At 36.9% G+C, this 21,003-nt stretch overlaps 1 protein-coding gene across 4 annotated transcripts in view; it reads left to right on the top strand.

Annotated features, from left to right (window-relative positions):
• Positions 1-21,003, top strand: part of MGAT5 (alpha-1,6-mannosylglycoprotein 6-beta-N-acetylglucosaminyltransferase) — a 112,226-nt gene that overhangs the window by 59,910 nt on the left and 31,313 nt on the right. For all 4 annotated transcript variants that reach the window (XM_077181733.1, XM_077181734.1, XM_054636386.2 and 1 more), the window contains 6 exons: positions 6,537-6,608; positions 7,741-7,902; positions 8,779-8,948; positions 9,829-9,963; positions 15,668-15,801; positions 19,713-19,846. In XM_077181733.1, the coding sequence (XP_077037848.1) occupies positions 6,537-6,608; positions 7,741-7,902; positions 8,779-8,948; positions 9,829-9,963; positions 15,668-15,801; positions 19,713-19,846 (807 nt within the window). The remainder of the gene's footprint in view (positions 1-6,536; positions 6,609-7,740; positions 7,903-8,778; positions 8,949-9,828; positions 9,964-15,667; positions 15,802-19,712; positions 19,847-21,003) is intronic.

Consider the following 21,003-nt stretch of genomic DNA (forward strand, 5'->3'; position numbering starts at 1 on the left):
AAGCCAAGACACTAATATTCTTCAATGACATTTACTGTTTTGCATTTCTGTTAAATCCCAATTTTTTACATTACAATCTTCCCTTTTCATCAGTCTTGAAAAGTCAGTTGATGGTGTTAGCTCTTTCATAATTGATCTTTCATGGCCAAATGTGAGCAGACTTTCAGAGGCCAAATGGTTGTTTTTTTCAAGGGTCTTGGGATTTGAATTTTTTATTTAAGCAGCAATATTTAATTTGGTCAACTTTTCATTTCATGAAGGAATAAAAGTGCAATTAGCCCATGTGTATATTTGTTAACTTCAGAAAAAGGTATTGTCCTTTTTTTTTTTTTTTCTTTTAGAGTGTTTTCTTATGACAGAATGTAAAACTAATATTGGGTGAGTGTGTTATTAACCTTGAGTTTAAATTTGGCATTCTTAATCCTATGATTAATTTCATGATTAATGTCCAGCAGCAGAGGTTGAAAGCTTAAATGTTTGCGAATGCAAGCATGAAATGAAATTCTAATAACACTACAATGATGTGGATTTATGAGGTGTGTTGGCTGCTAGGGATAACTTGGAAATGCTGTTGCAAGAGTAATTTGTCAACGTGGACAGTGATGAAGAGTTGACAGTTTATAGCATGGTTGCACAGCTGAATGATAAATGTGCCTACAGAGCTCTCAAGTCAGAACTGCTGATTTAAAATATTAAAATGTATTAGGGTAATGGAAAGGATATTACTGTTAAGATTTTTTCTTTTTTACTTCAAGGTTAGACTCTTGGAGTGAGATGGTTGTGTACATGAATGTTTCAAAAGCAATATATGCATCACATTATGTACAACCTCAGTTTGGAAAAACAATGTGCATGAAATTATGCTTATATCTACTTTTACTCTTCAAATCACCTCTACAATCTAGTGTGACAAGTGTCTGTGTTCTTTCATACTCTTCTAGGGTCTACTTTTTTTATTCTGAAGCAGTTCAGTTAGGGTGTTACATTATGCTCATCCAGTACTCTTTGTAATGTGATTTTAAACTTGTAAACAAAGGAGCCCAAAATGTTTCATTTTGGTGTGCAATATGGGTCAGAACCAGAGAGACACAAAGTCATTTGTCCACAGTTTATGTAAAGGTTTGAAACTAAAGGCTGACATAAACCCTGGCCTTTGGGTATCAGCCATGTCCTCTGTTATGTTTTCCCCATGAGTGTCTGCAAAACAGAAACAATGCTGACAAAATCCAGGCTGCCCCAGGTGTTCCCTCCTAAGAGCCTGCTCAAGGGCAGGTACCAGCAGTTCTGCCTTGCTTTGGGTGGCAAAAACACCTGCAGGAACTCAGGAACAGCTCTTGTGCACTGCTTTGTGTCTTGGCTGCTTGAGCAGAATGGGAGGCAAGTGTGGCAGCCCAAACCAGCCCAGCATGTCCAGGCTTCTGCCTTTTATTTAAAGCTGTCCCCTGTGCAAACTTGCTGCTGAAACTGAGAGGATTTTTGCATTTCTTTCTCAGTGTTTTGCTTCAGGCACTGGATCTTTCCTGGGGTGTGATATGCAGCTGTGTGGTCACAGACCCATGGAATGGCTTGGGATGGAAGAGACTTTAAAGCTCATCTTTTTCAAACCCCTGCCATGGGCAGGGACACCTTCCACTGTCCCAGGCTGCTCCAAGTCCTGTCCAACCTGGCCTTGAACACTTACAGGGATGGGGCAGCCACAGCTGCTCTGGGTGACCTGTGCCTCCCCACCCTCTGGTCCTCAGAACATGAATTGTGCTGGAGTCTTTGAAGAGTGGGTGAGATACAAATGGCCTGAATAACAAAACCAGGCTTGCATTCCCTTGAATACAGAGCCAGACAGGGATTAGAAATAGCAAACATTAAACAGCAAGTTAAACTTGCTTCCTTTTAACTGTGATGCCCATAGAGAAGAGTTACTTACTTTTAAACTTAGCATTTAGTTATGAAAAAAGCAGTTGTTAACACTGTAATGGCATTGGCACAGTTATCATTTTCAGGGATGGCATTGCCTCTGGGCAGAAATGTAAAAAAATTAATTTCTAGGCAGTACAAAAATATATTTCACTGCAAAATGTCAGTTTGCAGCTGAAGAATTAAGCTTTTAAAAATATCTTCTAGAAAACTAGTTTTTCACACTATTTCCAACCTTTTAAAAAGTGGAGAAAGTGGAGGGAGCTTATAGATCTTTTTTTTTTTTTTAATTTTCTTCATCCACATCCATGTTTCTCTGAGAGGACTGCTTTCTACTCAGGAGTGGGACTGGTGGTCAGCTGGGAGCTGTGGTGCAAGTGACCCCCTCCCATTACACTGGTGCTTACCTGCTGGGGCTGGGCAGGTCTCTCTAAAATCCCAGGCTTTGGATCTCCAGCTCACCTTTCAGGTGCACATGTAATTTTTGGTACCCATCTTGGAATCCAGCACTTGAAAGGTTTAAAACTGGTTTGAATTCCAGTCTGTGAGACTCCTATAGCTTTTGCATGTATGCTAATACACTGCTGGACAGAATTTTTGTTTTGCAGTCCTTCAGACTTGATGGAAACACAAGGCATAGTTTGCTAGTGGGAGGATTTTTCTTCATACTCTTACTTCTGCTTTCAGGTGTAAAACATAAACCAAAGGTGATTTTGAACATGCACTTGTTTCCAGGGTGCAAGCTGTATTCTGAGGCACAATTTAGTGAAAATTCCTGGGTATCATAATTATAGAGATTCCTTTAATCCTTGTGATTTTTCTAGTTTACTGCAATTTGCTCACGTCCATGGGGAAGTCCCCTTTCCACAGCTTCTGCTGCTAATCCTGGACATTGAGTCAATGATTTGCATTTCTTCAGTGTAATGTAACATCAAACCAGCTTCTTTCAACTCTATGCAAATACTCAGAAATTTCACAAAACCAGTGTTGTTGTCTGAAATGTAAATCACCAGAAGTTCAGAGTTATTTAGACATCTTACATATGTCCCTAAGAAACTGAAATGCTAATGATAGTCAGCACTTTGTCCCTGAACTACCTGTTAGTGGATTGGCCTGATTTTGGGTGATTTGGGCTGTTATTTTTTTCTTCTTCCGTCACCTTAAACTGGGATTAGTCTTTCAATGACTTGTTGGAAAAGACATAAATGCCAGTGTATGAGAGGAGTCAAATACAGTGCCCATTGCTGAAGGCAGACAAGAGGCTGTTTGCTGACTGATGTGTGAAATGTTGTGTTGCCTTGTCACCAGGGCTGTGGGTACCTATTCCCCAAAATTTGAGACTGCCTTTGGAAACAGCCACGTCCAAAGCTGCCTGTATCCTGCTCCATTTCACTAACCAGACAGGCACTCACCTTGCATATCACAGATTCTCTTCCAAGGGATTCTGTCATTGAGGAAATGCTAAACAAAAAATAGGAGTTCAACAAGTCATCTTCCCAACTGGAGCAGTCCTTTCACATCAAATTCTCAATGGGATTTCTGGCATTACAAGTTCACTAACTGCCTTCATACTGCCTAATAAATTTAAAGATGCATTTTCTTTCACCACATATTGCAGTGGATTATTTTGATTGTGCATTCTTCTCTCCTGGACTCACTTAAGAGCAGCACTGTACCATGGATAGAAGTACACTGAGCAGTGTGTTCACCTGGTGTGTAAAGAAAGTTGTTTTAGCTTCCCTGTGGATGGGCTGCACCTGCCCTTTGGCAGAATCCAAAATGAAGATTATCCCAAGGGCTCAGAGCGTGCCCTTCAGCTCCAGCTTTATGCAACTCCCACTGTGACTCTTTGAAAGCATAAAGGTCTTTCTGAAATTTTGAATGTGCAGAGCTGCTGGCAGAGTATACTTTGATTCAATTTGGAAGATGCTCAGACTACTCCAGTGCTACAGATGTTTGTCAGGTTCTTAAAACCTTGCTTGAAGTACTTGCTCTGTAATAGAGTTGAGTGCTGCAATCTTGCCTTGCATTCAGTTTCTGTGTGTCTGAGGAAGAGGCACTGGAACACACACCTGCAAAGCTTCTATAAAGCAAGTACTCTTCAAATTTATTAGGTTTGTTTGGGTTTTCTTTTTCATCCTAAACCTAGCCATTTACACCTCAGAACAGTTCATTACACCAGCTTTTCTCTAGTATCTGGAATCATGTAGCACTTAAATTTTGAACTTCTAAACTGCTGTGCAACTTAACCTTAAGGAGCTGGCTACTTATACTCCAGGCAGTGCTGTGACTAATGTGATTCCAAACCAAGTAGGGAACATTTGGCTTCTCAGGTAGACACAGTTTCCTGAGCAAGATCAAAGACTATCTAATGCCCTTGATTTGCATTGAATTCAGTACCAGGAACAGGAGGCACAGCTGGTCTTATTCAAAAATATGACAGTACAAAGATAAATATAGTGTGTTCTGAATAATAGCTTAGCATTTATATCACTCATCCAAAAAATGGTCTGTCTTCAAATCTGCAGTTGCTGCTTCCCAACAGTCATCTTTAACCACTAATCTGTCTGGTATCACATCCTTCCTATTAAATCATCTCCCTGGCAGTACAACAGTAGGTTGCTATGGAGAGAATCAGCTGGAGACAGAGCTGATGGTAACAGTGAGAGGAAGGCAGTGCTGGAAATGGGCAAGAGGAGCCCTGGTTCCTTCTTCAGAGGCAACTTCAGTGTTTGGTCTTAAATGATCAAATGAACAAGTTAAAGAGCAGGATCCAAATGAGCATCACTGCCTTCCTTCACCTTGCTCAAAATTAGGGCTTGTATGTAGATCTCTAGTTTTCATGGAGTTTTCATCACCCACTCTAGTGATATCATAGTCCTTTCTGCCATCATTGCTAAAGATCAATAAGGAAAAATGAGAGTCAGACCAACTGCAGACGCTGATATTACTTTGAATCTATTCCTTAAGTGTTTATTTATGATGAGAATTATTATAATTTATTTTTAGACTAGAGGGAATATTTCTGAAAGCATAAAAGAACTGTATTTGTTTTTCAGTCAGTGAAGCATGCAGTGAACTGTCCTTGGCAGCCCTGAAAAATCTGCAATTCCTTTAGGATGCCTTGTGGTGCAATGTGAAATGTATAAAGTCAGAAAAGGGGCACATACAGTAGTCCTTGAAATGTCATATCTTAATTTAGATCAGTTCTAATGCTAGGAATAATGCAAAATTTGTACTATTAAAACAAAGAAAAAAAAACCCCAGAGTTTGTGACTGTGCATGATTTGTAATGTGGAGCTTGCAACTCTTTTCTGCCACAACTTTTTAGTTGTAAAAGTTAGGCTTGATAATTGCTACACTTTCTGGTGTGGTTCCAGAGTTGAAGACCACTGAAGAATCAGATGTTTTCAAAGGAGGTTGATAAGTCACTGCTTTCAAATGTTATATTAAACACATTGAGAAGATTAAGTCACAGCATTCAAAATGCTTTTTTATGATTTGTCTGAGGAACCCAAGGTTGATACATTTCTTCCCTTTAATGAGGTTAGGATGGCTATTCATTTATTTTCATGTGATTGGCCCTCTAGGCAATCATATGGTGTGATCTTAAGCCTTTAATCTGTAATGCTCCAGGCTTCTGCAGCATGATTAAGCTAAAATTGTGTTTTGACAGGTCTGTGATTGGAGGAGCCATAAAAGCAACTCTGACTTTCAGTTCTGTGAGAGTTGTGAACTTAATCAGTAGTGATGGGGTGTCTTAGCCAGCTGATAAATTTTTGCATTTTCCCCTTTTCACAGTACAGTCATGTTTCAGTTTTCATGGGTTTGCCTCCAACACTGAGATTCCTCCTTCCCCAGAGCAAGTGGTCAAATTTCTTAAGGTACATAAATAATAAGGATTCTACACAACAGGCAGGATCCCTGGGGGCAGCTCAGGAGCTCTCAGTGACTTGCATCCATTTGCTGTTTCTTCACTGACTACTACTTCCTGTTGTACTTTTTTATTTCTAGTGGACAATAGTAGGAGTATTGCATTTGCATTGATCATGTTTCTCATTGATGCTTGTGAATATTGTTCCTTATGTTATAATTACCTGATTTATAGCCTTCAAACATGGTGGCTTTGATTCTATAATGATTCTTACTTTTTTGGTTTGCATTGCTACAAGGTAGAACTTTGATCCTTCAATTTAACTGGCTTTGTCTTTTTATAAAGATATTCTAGGGAGATGGAAATGTTCCAAAATACATATTTTTGTAAGGTGTAGAAGCATAAAAAGCTTATTGAAAACATTTTAGAACTGCTCAGAGAAATTGTATTTTGAGCATTTAACAGCTGACCTCTGCCTTGATCTTCTGTTTTCATTATCTTGAATGAATATCTAAATGTGACTTCTGGTGGCAAATTTGCTGGGTTAAAAGAGCATTGAATTGCAAAAAGCAATCTTAAACTTTTTCTGCAAAAAAGCAATTTTATCTTGAAAAGATCACCTTATTATCAGCTGATTACTTATTTAAGCCATCAGGTTAACATAAAGGTGTAATATAAAGGCATTGAGTGGAGGCTTTGGTCAAGCTGAAAATAAAGTAACATTATTTATTTTGATATGATTGTTTTACAGGTTGAAAATTGGTGTCCTCGTTTACCTTGGAGAGCAAAAAATCCTAATGAAGAAACTGATCAAAAAACAGTGGTAAGAACAACCATGTCCTTAATAAGGACAAACAGGAAAAATAATTCAGTAATTGTGATTCATGCAAAATATCTTGAAATCCTGTGCCACATAAATGCTAAAAAGATTAGAATTTACTAATTCTATCTTGAAATCCTGTGCCACATAAATGCTAAAAAGATTAGAATTTGCAATTTTTACTCCTCAGTTCTTCAAAGCTGAAAAGAATCCTCCTTGACATGTGTAGCTCACGTATTCAGTCATTGTATTGTGCTCTTGCTGGTAGATTTTCATTAAAAGCATATTTGTGTTTAAATTTATGAAATACTCTACGCAGATACTGAGAAAAATTACAAATCCACAAACTGCTCACCAGTGTTAAGTATATGTGAAAATGTCCATTTTTATTGGTTCAAAAATATGGGCCTTTTTACAAAACTGCATTTATGGAAAAGGCTTAGATCCATTTCAGGTTTGTAGTAACATTTTGATTACTCCCAATTTTTTCCCATTAAGTACTGTAAGCACACAGAGTTGTTTCTAAATTGTTGCAGCCTAATTATGTAGCAATTAGGTATTTTAAGATAATTTAAGATAATTGCTGGGCTGCATATGAACATTTCTTACATAATATAGATATAGGCTGCCTCTTTTTTTTAAAACCAATTTATCTTTGAACAGTCTAGCTTTAAAACAAGTATTTCCTTTAAAATGTAGACCCTAGTAATGTTTCTTCCTTCCTGGTATAATTGGAGATTTCCTTGTGTTTGGAAGATTCATGATACGCATAAATCTGAGCCTACTGTTCTGTATAATAATTTAGACATACCTGTGCCTCATTTTGAAGCACATGAACAATACCAGACCTTATATTGCAGAAATAAATGCATTGTGAAACATTGCAAATGTATTCTGGGCTACCAAGTACTACTAATAAAAATAACAGTAATTTATGTAGTTTAGAAGTGTCTGTATGTCTTTAATATTTGAACTAAAATCTAAATGTGCTAGGAGTGTATCCTTTTTCCTATTTCTATTTCTTTTTTTCCAAAGAGGAATATAAACAGCTCACATTTGAGCAGTTTTTTAACTTCTGGAAAGTGTGTTGAAGAATAACTAATGTTTGGGATGTTTCTTAATGCTTTGCTTGAAGGCTGAAATTCGTATCAACTTTGATAATCTCTACAAAATGATGTCAAGGCATGAGGAATTCAGGTGGATGATGTTGCGCATCAGACGAATGGCTGATACCTGGATTGAAGCCATTAAATCACTTGCAGAAAAACAAAATTTGGAGAAAAGAAAGCGAAAAAAGGTAAATGAGAGCACTTTTGTTTATGTCACTTTCCATTATATGGGCTCTTTCAACCTTCTTGTTCCAGGTGTAGCTTCAGAATGGAAATAGAAAATATAAAAGGTCGTGTTTATACTCCGTTCAAGAAATATTCTGCTGTTTGAAATTCTGTTGCAATGGGTATTTGCTTTACAGATCGTTTTAAGTGTTTTGCATGAGTCAATCTTGGAGTAAGTTTTCTGATCTGTATAGTGTTGGATAAAATAGAGACAATGTAGACTAAATACAAACTGTGTTCTAAAGGGAGAAACTGTGAATTTACTGCAAGCTGATGACACTGGAGTGTTTTATGTAGTCATGGTAAGCAACAACTGTACATCTTTGTTGTCAAAAATTGAGACTCTAAATGGTATATCTTTGGTTTGGATTTGAGTAGACTTAAAGTTAACCAAAACTTTGGATTGGATCAGTTTAGACCTCCTGTAATGAGTTCACTTGTAAAGCCATGAGATACTTGAAGTGAAAAGGTGTAGTTCATTTGATTTATTTTTTTTTTAATTACCTTAACTAGTTAAGATAAAGCCAAAAGTTGCAAACACAGCAACAGGTTTGCTTTCTTGCCTTGTTATTCCTGGAGCCAGTCCTGAGTGGCAGCAGCCCCATGTATGTTCATATTTCTACTCTCTCTTAAGCCTGCCTGGCTCAGCTCCTTGCTGGAGATTCTCAGTCCTTGCATTCATTACAAAATTAAATTATTCAAGTGGAAGTATTGGCTTCTTTCCTTTGATTTTTTTTTTTTTGGCCATAGTTGGAATTTAATAGAAAGAAAAACTGCTATAATGTATAACAGTTGCATGTTTCACGTCGATAACTCAAACATATGACTTTCCTTTCCAGATCCTTGTTCATTTGGGGCTTTTGACAAAAGAATCTGGATTCAAGATTGCAGAAAATGCGTTTAGCGGTGGCCCACTTGGTGAATTAGTCCAGTGGAGTGATTTAATTACATCTCTCTACTTACTGGGCCATGACATCAGGATTTCAGCTTCACTGGCAGAGCTCAAGGAGTAAGGAGATTACTTTCGCTTTTGAAACCAGAATTAGAAGAAAAGAATTGTAAACTCTTGAAGCTTCTATTAACAGTATATAATTTCTTGAAGCATAAAATGAAAGTGATAATTCACTAAACAGACGATAAGATTATTTTCATGAGCTAAGTACATGTGCCATGGAAAGGATAATGTGTTTTCATTGTAGCTTCAAGCTCCTGGGACTTCATAAATGAATGTTGTAAAATTCCAACTAAGCAGCTTAGTCTTTAACATTCCAGGTGCTTTAACCAGCTGCAATGGGAAATGCTACAGACTAGCTTAATTCTGTGTCCTCTGCTTCAGTTTCTGCTGTTCTTCACTCAGTATCTCTTTTTAAGATAAAGGTTTAAGTTCTTTAAACATGTTACTTTTGATGTAGTTAATTGCTTGTGTTAGGTCAAATTGCTCCTTACTCTTCCTTGTCCTGCTTTGCCAACTCTTTCAGCACCAGACATAAAACATCTGTTTGAAGCTTGAGCACATGTGCTTTTTCTGCAGCTTTCTTTTTTAAATTACATGACAGCATTGTTTTATCGAGAGCACTTATACTATAAAGCTGTCAATAGAAGGCAGAAATTATTTTGAATAATTTCAAAGCACACTATTTTTAAGCATTTCAAACATATCATGCTTTTGCTTAAACTAGATGAGATTTTTAGTGAAAATTAGTGCTTTACATTTAATAAATGTAGAGCATCTCCAGCATTTCAGTGTTCTTACATGGATCATGATTTCAAACAGTAAAAGAGTAAAACTTTTTTGGAAACTGGAATTATTTGAATAAGTAGTATTACAGCATCAGTTCAAGGTATTTGGAAAGTAATGCTTTTTTTATGTTGTTTCTTTCTTTGTTCAGGATTATGAAGAAGGTTGTAGGTAACAGATCTGGCTGCCCAACCCAGGGGGATAAAATTGTAGAACTCATTTACATTGATATTGTGGGACTAACTCAGTTTAAGAAAACCCTTGGTCCATCATGGGTTCATTACCAGTAAGTATAACACTCACTTGCCCTCTAAACTGCTTTGTTAAGGAGCTTTTGTTGAATAAGATATGTCAAAATACTGAAATAAGTCCATTCACGTGAATTTGTTTAAAAGTGAAATGCACTTTTCTATTGTCTTTAGCTTTTAGGATTAAAGAGGGTAAAACTTGTTCTTTGCATGCCATCATTATCCCCCCCAGCATGCTTGAGATTCTTGGATTCAAGTACTTTTAATCTTAAAAATTTTAATTATCCTCTTGATAAATCATCACCTCTGCCCCTCTTTCCCTCCTTTCTTTACCTGCACTTCCCTCTCTCCATTTTTTCTGTAAATTAGTAGGTGAGCTGAGAGATTACTGCATTTTGTTGTTTAGTTGGAATACCAGAGGCATGTTTTGCTTTTTGGTGTTTGTAACCACACTGGATCAATGATTGTGGAGATTTATCTGTTCTAATTGTATTGCCCAACAACTGCAGTGCAATTTTCTGTTCCATTCCTTAAGATACTGGGCAAAGAGTTCAGGGCCAGGTCTGAAGAATAAACTGCAATTACTGTTGCTTTTGTGATCTATAAACATCTTTCCATTTGAAATGGAAGATGAGAGTCACAAGAAATGACTTTGTGCATCTTTCTTCACATCTGCAGTTTTAGAACCGCTTTTCTTTTTGTCAATGGCTTTAAATCATTAAGGCTCCCTTGCATTGTACAAATACCCATCAGCATGAAAGAAATCCAAATCTCAATTACTGATGTTGAATTTTCTATACCTGCTCAAATTATCCATATTTCATGACCCACAAAGTCCAGTAAATCCTACTTGAAGGAAGGTGTTGGAAGGTGTTCATGGCAGAGAAACTGTTTTCTTTCACCCTCAGGATTTTCTGGAGCATTGGATCTTTCCAGTGTAATTGTAAATGAGAGTACTGTGATCAACATTGCAGATTAGATTACTCTTAATCTCTTTTTTGAAGCAGGGGAGTAAATGGATGTTCTAGTTTTTAGGAGCCTGCTAATAAAGATAATCCCATTTTCCACCCAGCAACAGTTACTTGTCTGTCTGCCAGATGTAATTGTCACTAGGAGATCACATGCAGCACTGTGGTCAGGATATGAAACCCTTCCTATAAATTTTACATGTTTCTTCCTGTCTGCTTGCAATTACCTGTCTGGTATATCCTGTAAAAAAGCTATGGAACAATATATTGAGATTGTAGATTAGCTATTCAATTTTTCTTTCCTCATAGAATAATTACATCTTGAATTATCAATCTGTTTTACATTGATTACTATTTTCTGGTAATGGCTGGTGTTTTCTTGTTTAGGAGAGCAGAATTACATTTAAGTCCAAGTACCTTAGGTACTGTAGAATTTTTGGAGGCTTTGGGGGGAGTAAAAGGTATCTGAATGCCTGTCTTCTGCAGCACTGCCTTTCATGGACTGGAAGGGAGTCTCATCTAGTCCATGGGCTGACTGAAAAATAGATAAGGATACATTTGTCTTTCATGAGAGATTTTCTGCCTCATCTTTTACTGAAGACTGAACAAGATGCCCCAACATGTTGCTTTATATAGTTAAGTTTTTCTTTAATGTGTTTTTCTTGGCCTGGTGTTTTGCTAACTGCCCATTACTGCTTATTCTAATAGGGTTCTGGAGAATGAATTCTCTCTTCTCTGCCAGCCCCTAGGATATCTTGTATACTGCTTTTCCTTCAATTTGCTTTTTTAAAGTACATACATTTAGGGGTTTGAGTCATTGCATACAATTCATCTTTTGTATACCTTTCTTGAAACTTGTTACATTTATTATGAATCGCTCTAATTACATGAGGCTTTTTCTCAAATTCAGTGTACCAAAGAGGATCCAGAGTCTAGCAGAGACTACAGAACTGGTTAAAGCAGAGGAATTAATTTGTAGCTGCATGCATGCTGTCTCCTATTTCAGGATCCTCTTCCAATCACAGTTTTTTCTCCCAGCATCATGAGTTATCTTACAAATTTTGTCATTAAAATGTTTTGAAGTTAAAACCACAAAGTGCCTTATAACAGCATAGGCATCAATTTCTGTTTAATTCCAATAAAATAAACACTATCACAAATAAAGCTGCTTTTTAGCCCTTGTTCTTTACAAACTCTGCTTTTTTTCTCACTTTTCTCATTGTATTTTATGTCAGTAGGAATAATTGTTTGTCTCAAAAGAAAGTGTTTTTCAGTGGATGTGTGCAGGTCAGCTCAGTCTGCTTTACACAGACCAGACTCAGATAAAAATGAATTAAAATGTTTTTATTCACTTTGGATCAGAATAGAGTGGCAGAATGAGCCTCTGCCTTCAGAACAGTCGCTTCATATGAGTGCTTTATATAATCTTTCTGGGTGAACTTGAGCCCTGAGGAAATTTTTGGTAGTTGCAAATCAGGTTTCTGGAACTGCAAGCTCAAAAGAATGACCCTGCTGCTTTGGGAGTGAGTATTTCTGAAAGACTCTTCTGCACAGCTGAGAGCACCAGTGACTTTTGGTAGTGTGTGCTTTATCTGTGGGATAATTGGTGCTGCAAATAGCAGGAACACAGCAGAACACATCTCATTTTAGAGTGTGCCTCATTTCCAAGCAGAGCAATGCCTGCTGGATTTTTCAGTTCTGAGGTGTGGATGTTTGAATGCAGTTTGTGTGCAATGAATCAACACTCAAATAATTAGTTTAATATAGTTTGAGAAGTGCAGTCCTTCTTAGCACCCTCATCCTCCATGCAGCACATAAAAATCTGGTATTTTTTCATTTTTCCACAGTCTCTCTAGCAATGACTCATTCCCATATGCCAACAATCCAGCTGGCTTTTTTTTCTTGAAATAAATTAACGTGACAGCTATCCTGAGAAATGAGCAACATTCCTGCTTTGTGCGTGTTCTCTAGAACACATCTTTTTTAGGAGGGTTATTTTCTGTCCTGAGTTTTTAAATGCAAATACTGAGTGGCCTGATGAAGTAGGAGAAGGATACAAAAAATGTGTATAAATATGTCCACTAGGTCAGCTCTGTTAAGATGTTAAGACTCTGCTTCTGCCCAATGCTCAAGGGGAAAGAAAAACTCCCTTTAAATAATCCTGGGTTACTTTTGTCTGGTTTTTTTTTTTTTCTTTTAAGCTCTAAAATTGTCACTTCTAATGTGCTAGACAGAAAAGACTAATATGGATGTTTCTAAAGCAATTTACTACCTAGCAATCCTCTTTTTAATTAGGCAGAAAATAGACTTATTCTGACACCAATTTCAGGGCACACTGAAATTCTCTGCAGCTTCACTGCTAAAGCTAGGTGACATTTTGGGAAGGAAGAGTGGAAAAACTGAAATTAAAGGTATAACAAATTAGCATTTTAATTTAAAATATATCCCTGAGTTATAAAAAAAAATACTGTTTTGTCATTTTTAAAATTAATTATTTCACTTTAGAAATGCTAATGCATTGTATGCAAAAATAATTTAAAAATGAAAGGCATCTAAATTATTAAGTGAAACAAATGGAGAATATGCTAGTAGGGTAGACAATCAAGGCATTCCTACATATATTAAAATATCAGTTCAGCATAACTGCTATTAATTACATTCATTTCTAAATTTTAAATCTTTACCAGCTCTTTTCTGCTGCATTTCAGGGATTCGTTTCACCACTTGAAGCTTTGATCTTTCATACCATTCCTGCACAGACTTGCACTTTTTTCTGTCATCTTTTTTTCTGACTTTATACCAAATCATAGAAATATTTTTTTTTTGTTTTCCTGCTTTCTGGTTTGGATTTCTGTTGCTTCACATTGCCTGTCCTGATTCAGAAACCTGCATGTACTGGACATGGTTCCTCATATCCCTGTGAGCCATTAGTGCTTCTTATCTTACATCTGAGTTCAGGAAAAGGAGAGCCAACAAAGCAGAGTAGTGCTCCTTACATGGATCTCTTGACAACCTCCAGTAATGTTGCAGTTTTTCAGTAGTTTTCTCCTATTTTTTGTTCTCCTGTACTCAAGTACCTGGCCAAAAGCTGTGTGTTTGAGAGGAATTTTCTTTAAAGACCTGCCAAGAAATGAGAGGGCTTTTATTACCGAATGATTCATCAGTGCAGAACTTGTTTTGGTCCTGCTGGAGTATTTTGTGTGATGCAGAGATAATTGCCACTGTTGTAAAATATTTTCATTGAGAACAGTTGACAGAAAACACTGCACAGAAACTGATCTGTCAGCTTTGTTGTTTGGTGAATCATAATATGTTGTATATTTTGACTTTCTTTTTGTTTGAAATATCTCTGTGAAGGTTTAAAAAAACACATCCTTTTTCTCAATTTGTATTTTGAAATACACAGGTAGCATTTCATAGAAGAGTTTAAAAGTTGCTGGGATTTTTTTTTTACTTCCCACGTTATTGAATACTTTTAGAGAAAGGAGCAGCATATAAGTAACATGTAAATTTACTTTGGGGACTAAAATTTTTTATTTTTAAAGCTGATAGATAGTTGAAGATAAGTTCTTTTACCTTTTGAAGGCTAAATTCTTTCACATTTAAAAGCCAAAATCAGGTGTTTTACTGAACAGAATGTACGTATGGGCTTGGAGCATGGGAAATGTTGAAAACTGTGAAAAATAGGCATTTTAAATTGTTTTAATTGTCATTTTGCAGCTACCTCCCTTCTCTGCCACCCATGAGGTTGTGTCCCTTCCTTAGCACATATGAGCCCAGTGCTACAATGTGCAGTGATAAGAGTTTGTGTTTATAACACAATTGTACATGATATTTAATCCATGAATAAGTTTTTTCTGCAATTTTGTTTGTAGAGGGCTGAAGAATGGTAAACTCTGGAGCCCTGTAATGCACTTCAGTGGCAGTGGTCAGTATGTCCAAGTCATATCAAAGATTTGGCAGGCTGCATTTTGGAAATATAACTTCTAGAATCTCTATCCTATAACATGTACTGTCTTCTTCATACTGACACTTTTTCTGGCCCTTTCTTTTTCAAGAAATTAATAGGATTTTAAATAAAGGGCGAGCATGGTTCTCTCATCCCAAGCCCTTTGTAATCCAGTGCCAGCATTTCTCTCTGTTGTGTGTTGGTAGATGCAGGTAATTGACTTTTATCTTGGTTCTTCAAAAGTCTGTGACAAAATATTTCATAAACAAATAAATGAGCTGACTGCAAGAGCTCAGCATATTAAACCAGTGCTTTTACAGTAGTTCTAAAAGTCAGAACCTGGAGACCAAATACAATTCTCTAAAGACAATGTCCTCTTCTGCTCTCATCTTCTTGGCATGTGGCCCCTGGTTGCTGCATTTGGTTTGTGGTAATGGTGGAGAACTTTAGAAAACACATGGAAAATCCTCTCTTCTTCTGCCTAAATTCTACTCCAGAGCCCTAGGAAATGCAGGTGGCCACTGTGGCATTCCCATAAGCTCTACTTGGATTTTAAAGCATACTTTCATTCTGTAAGGACAAAATAAGCTCCAGGGCTGTTATTTGAATATCTGATATATCCTTGAGTTTGCTGTTCATAACATCTTTGTGAATGTAATATGAACAGAAATGTTTGAAATTAAAATGTACCTTCTGTTTATGTGTTCTCCACCGCTGCAAACAAAGACAAAACACATTTTAATTATCATAACTATGCATATATAGGCACATTCTTATATATACATATGTAGGTGTACCTGCAGTAGTTTTTTTTTTCTTTTTCAGGTGTATGCTAAGAGTTCTGGATTCCTTTGGGACTGAGCCAGAGTTTAACCATGCCCATTATGCCCAGTCTAAAGGCCACAAGACACCATGGGGCAAGTGGAACCTCAATCCACAGCAGTTTTATACAATGTTCCGTAAGTACCTCTGTGCTTGTGAATAATTCAGAGCTTTAAAAAGGAATGCTGTCATTAAGAAGAATTTTTTCATTATGAAAGACAAATTCACAGTTTAATAAAGTGCAACTGCTAAATGGGAAGATTTGTGGCAGTGTCTGTAGATATGCAACAGCTCTGTTGTGCTTCCACAAAGCAATGAGAAAACAAAAATATTAAACTAATATAAATAGTGGTAGGGATCCTTATGCCATGGGTACCTGTGGAAAGTGATGCTTGGCTTTACCCTCAAGTATCAGGGAGTTTGTTTTTGTTACTTTTGCTTTCTCTAATATTACTATGAAGCAATAGATCTTTGAGGAACTTACTAAGTTACATTTTTATAAACTCATGTATTTCATCTTGTTGAGCTGAAGTTTGGACCTATGTTAGCTATAGTGTTGTATTTCTGATTTTGTTCTTCAACAGCTGAGCAGCACCATCCTTTCACTGTTTCTTTGTGTTCCGAATTTTAAAATGACCACTCAGCAAAATTTTTTTGTCATTACTTTTTTATGGCTTTGTGAAAAAAATGTACCTAGCTTGTTTTCATATTGTGAGTATTTATCCTAAGGTAAACTGACTAAAATTTATTTGCCAGCAGTGTACAAAGCTATTGTAAAATAAGGAGTAGATTTCAGCACTGCTGTAGATCTTTGAAGCATCAATAAATATCTTTTGAAGTGACCCCAGCCAAACCTAAATAAGAAACAAAACATACACAAAAAAAGGTGCAAATTCTGTATAAATTGGGTCAGATTAAATTATTAGTGTGAGCTGGTCTGTACGTAGTCTTTGGCTTTATGGCAGTAGGTTCCAGAATCAAGGGATCTGTCTCTTATGCAGCAGTAATTCAGCTGTGTTGTCTCTGAAAGGTGCAGGGCAAGGGAGGCTCAGGGCAGAGCCCTATGCTGTGTGCAGGAGCTACTCAGCCCAAAGGAACATTTCATGGTGAAATGTAAGGAAACCTGTAAGGAAACATTTCATGATGATCAGCCCACCTCCAGAGTTTGGTGCTGGTCCCTGTCTGACGTTAAGACCAGGGCTCTGTTCTCTCTCATCAGCTTTCATCATCAATCTTTGAAACTTTCCTGCTTTTCACAGCAGAATTATACATGCTGCTGTCAGGCTGACATGCTTTTGATTTCAGTTGCCCTGTAAAATTCTTGAGAGAGGCATATTTTGTCTGTCAACATTTGCTGTGCAAGTTTTTCCAGAGAAATATAAGTGAAGGTTGTTCAAGAGATAAAAGGCTGCATTCACAGTTGTTGGGAAGCAAGTAACAAAACATGTGGTGGTGAAATGTGACTTGAAAGTGGTTGCAGAGTTTGTGTCTGGGTATTAGTAAGCAGAGCTTGTTTTGTATCCACATTTGCTAATATTTATCGGTTTATGTCCTAAATGGAAAAGGGACTCAATTGTGCTTTGTTTAAGTTGTCCAGCTGTTGGGAAATTCAGATGTGAGGCCTGTTCAAGATAACACCAAGGGGGATGATGCACTCAGTGAAAATAGCTGGAGGAGCACTGGTGGTACAGCTGTGTGTGCACTGCTCAGTCCCACTCCATGCAATGCAGGAGAAAGTAAATCTTGTCTCTAGAGATCTCTGTTGTGGCAGTACAGACTGCCACTGGTACAGTCTCTTGTGCAAAGAAAATTGCTTCATAATGAATTTTCCAAAGAGTATGACTGTATTGGAATTTTAATAAATACCCATTTCCAATTTTTACTGCTGGAAATGATGGCAGGTTTTCCTCTGCAGCAAAAGGGATAAATAGATTGCAGGCAAACGAATTCTGAAGCATGAGTGATTTCAGTGCCATGGATTATTCAAGGATTTTTTTTTTCCTTTTTTTTTTTTTTTTTACTAGGTGCAGAAGAGTCAATATGGTTTGTGATATTTAAAGTTTATATTTGTTGTTTTATACTCTGCTGCAGAGATAGCACCATCTTTATGGGGTTGTGATTAAAAGTGCATGTTATGCATCAGTAAAGATTTTATGGCAGATTGGGGCCCTGGACAGCTTCCCAAGATCCCCAGACTCTATTATGTTTTGAGAACTCTGATTATAAGGGCAGAAAATTATCCTGAGCAACAAGCAAGCCATATTCAAACCTGTGGCATATTACCAAGTGCCTGACTGTTCTCTGAGTTTCCCAGAAGCATGAGAGCTTTTCCTCCTTTTTATGTTTGCCATGTTTTTAATTCAAATACCTTCATGCAAAATAACAGCCCTGGTATTTCTAAAAGTGCGTGATCTTGCTTAAAAATCCATCTGAGTGCTGCTTCCTGTCCATGATGTTTGAGGCACTAAATTCCACCAGTTTTAAAGTGCTAACTTTAACAAAGGTTTATTTTTCTTTTGAGTGTGTACTGCCTTGCCTCTCCTTTGAATGCAGTCTCTCATCCAAAAATATGAAAAGATGGAAAAATGCCCCTTTTCAGACATATTTGAAATGTGCTGTTTGCTATGTAAAATTCTAAAAAGTCCTTGGGCCTAAGTGGGTGCCTGGCTGTTGCTGAGGCGTTTTTTGTGAAAAAGAGTAATTGTCATTTGAAAGACTAAATGTAAGGGCAGAGGGACGTGTACACTGTGTATGGTTTCTCTGTTCTCCTGCATTATCCACTTGGCTGATTTTCAGGAACAAAAATGCAAAACCTCATCATTGCAATAGAATTTTTTTTAATAACTCTAGTAGAGGTTTAACATTGCACGTATCGAAAATGCCTGGGGTGTTGTCTTTGGATTTAGGAGTTTTTTGTTTTGGTTTGGGTTCTTAAGCTTTTCAAAATGTGATTAATTGTCAGCTTGTGTGCCAGAATTTAACAGGAGGCCTAGAGAGGAGATCCTGCTGTTTATTGCAGCCTTTTTCTATGTGCATTTGGGAGGCTCTGCCACTTCTTAGAGGCAAAAAACCCCCATGTGTTGGAATAGCTTTTATATAGTAGGGATAGATTTCCACCTGAAGCATTGAGTGTTGGAGTCCATCACTGGAATTAAACACCCAAAATAAATAAAAAAAAAAACAATATAAAAATAAAAGTCTACAAAAAATAAAAGTCTACAAAAAAAAACCAATCCAAACCAACAGAACCCCTTTTAATGAGCCTAAATATCTGTCTCTTTATAGGGGGTGGAACAGTGACTGACACTGCTGGAAAAAAGACCAACAGGGGCCAAAATTAATATTAAAAACTATCAATAAATTGCATATCCTTTGTACACAGTCTTTTTTTGGCCTGGATTGGATTTAAAGCAGTATTGCTGACTTCACTTGCCACATTTAAATATTTTATGATCACTGTCTGGGTGAATTAGGCAATGCAATTCGTATTCTGATTTGTTTACTGTGACTTGGTAGGCCAGTAATTAGCATGGGTGCATAATACACAGAAAGTTGGGTGGTTGGTGTTGGTAATTCCAGTGTAGGAGGTGAACCCAAGAAATTGGCTAAAATTTATTTATGCCATTGAGCAACATCCATTTTTGCTTGCATCTTTGCTAACAAGCATAAATCCAGGGGGTTTTCAAATTGTTGGTATTGTATCTCTGAGATTTGTCAAGCTGGAGTTCTTCTGTTTCTTTTATCTCTAATAATAAAATAAAGCTTAGCACACAGACAAAAAAGATCATTACCATTGGACTCAGTCCAGCAGCTGAGTTTTTATTATCAGAAACAAGACAGAAAATAGCTGCTTACTCCAGTAGGCATATGGAGCAAGACTTAAAATTAATAAAAACTATTTTGGATAATAAAGCAAGCAAATGTATCTTTCAGTACTAATAAAAAGGAGGTGATCATGTTCCTTATAGCTTCTTTTCTGACAACATTCACTCTAATGCAGCATTAACCAATATTTTCAAAGGTGCTGAATCTGCTCTGTTTCTTGCAGCTCACACTCCAGATAACAGCTTCCTTGGATTTGTGGTAGAGCAGCACCTGAATTCCAGTGACATTAAACACATCAATGACATCAAAAGGCAGAATCAATCTCTCGTTTATGGCAAAGTAGATAATTTCTGGAAGGTGAGTTTTTTATACTCATATGCTTGAGTAAATTTATGTTTATCAGTAAAATAAAGCATAATTTGAAATTTGAAAGTGTCCCATCTGTCTAAACCCATTAAGTTCTTTTTCTGAAAACAAATGTGTTTGAATAATTAAATTGAACATTTTGAAGTCTTTCTGTTAGAGAAACTTCTGTCTAGATTGATGTGGATCCTTTGCTATTTCTGTACACCTTTCTGGTAGAATAAAAATATAGTCTTAATGTCACAATAATTTTAGAAAATGCAGAAGGCTGGTAAACATAATGGAAAATTTAAGGTGTGAACTTGCATTAATCATAACCAAACCTGTCTTTCAGTTACTTCTGTTCTTATATCTACAACAAAAAATGTGCTGCATTTTGAGAGGGAAAACCTGTTTTATGAAAGGCTCTAAAAGTGTGCAGTCTTATTTTATCTCCCTGTAATTATATCAGAGTTTTGTTTCTTTAGGATTGCCATTATTGTATTTTCTCTCATCTGCAGATGAGAGCAGCAGAATAACAACACCAAGGTTTGGTGATGTTTTCACTAAATTAAAGTCTATTGTGTTTTTAAGTCATAGTGCTCTCTTTTTTTTCACCCATTGTCCTTTTCTGTGGCTCCTTCTTCCACGCTGACACACCTAGGAGTGTGTGTCTCATGCAGATTTCAGAGATTACTTACTAGTAACTGGATTTCTTCCTAGTTACCTCCAGCTCTGTGTGCCCAAATACTCTGCATGCTCATATCCTCCATGTGCCTTCCCTCCTGCCTAAAAAGACCTTTTTAAGCCTCTTGTCAACTGAAAAAGGAACTTATCAGTGCCATACACAGGGCCAAACAATGTGACAGTGGGAGACCACCTGGGTCTCACATTGCCATTCCTTTTCTCTTTATTGGCATGAGAATGTTGGGCTTGCACAGTTTTTCAAACCTCAGAAGCAACATTCATTCTGATGACTGAGATTATACAGAATAAATTCTATAAAGAGGATAGCTGCAAATAAATAACCTGTGAGACAAAACAAAACTAAAACTTAGTAAAAAGAGTGGAATGTTTGCAGTGGTAGCAGAACAGGTAGAGCTGGATGCTTCTTGGCTGCTGTGCTGAGAAAATATGTAGTAAATACATTAAGGTATTTATTTATTCTGTTT

Source organism: Agelaius phoeniceus, chromosome 7 (assembly GCF_051311805.1).
Source record: "Agelaius phoeniceus isolate bAgePho1 chromosome 7, bAgePho1.hap1, whole genome shotgun sequence".
NCBI classification, from domain to species: Eukaryota; Metazoa; Chordata; class Aves; order Passeriformes; family Icteridae; genus Agelaius; species Agelaius phoeniceus.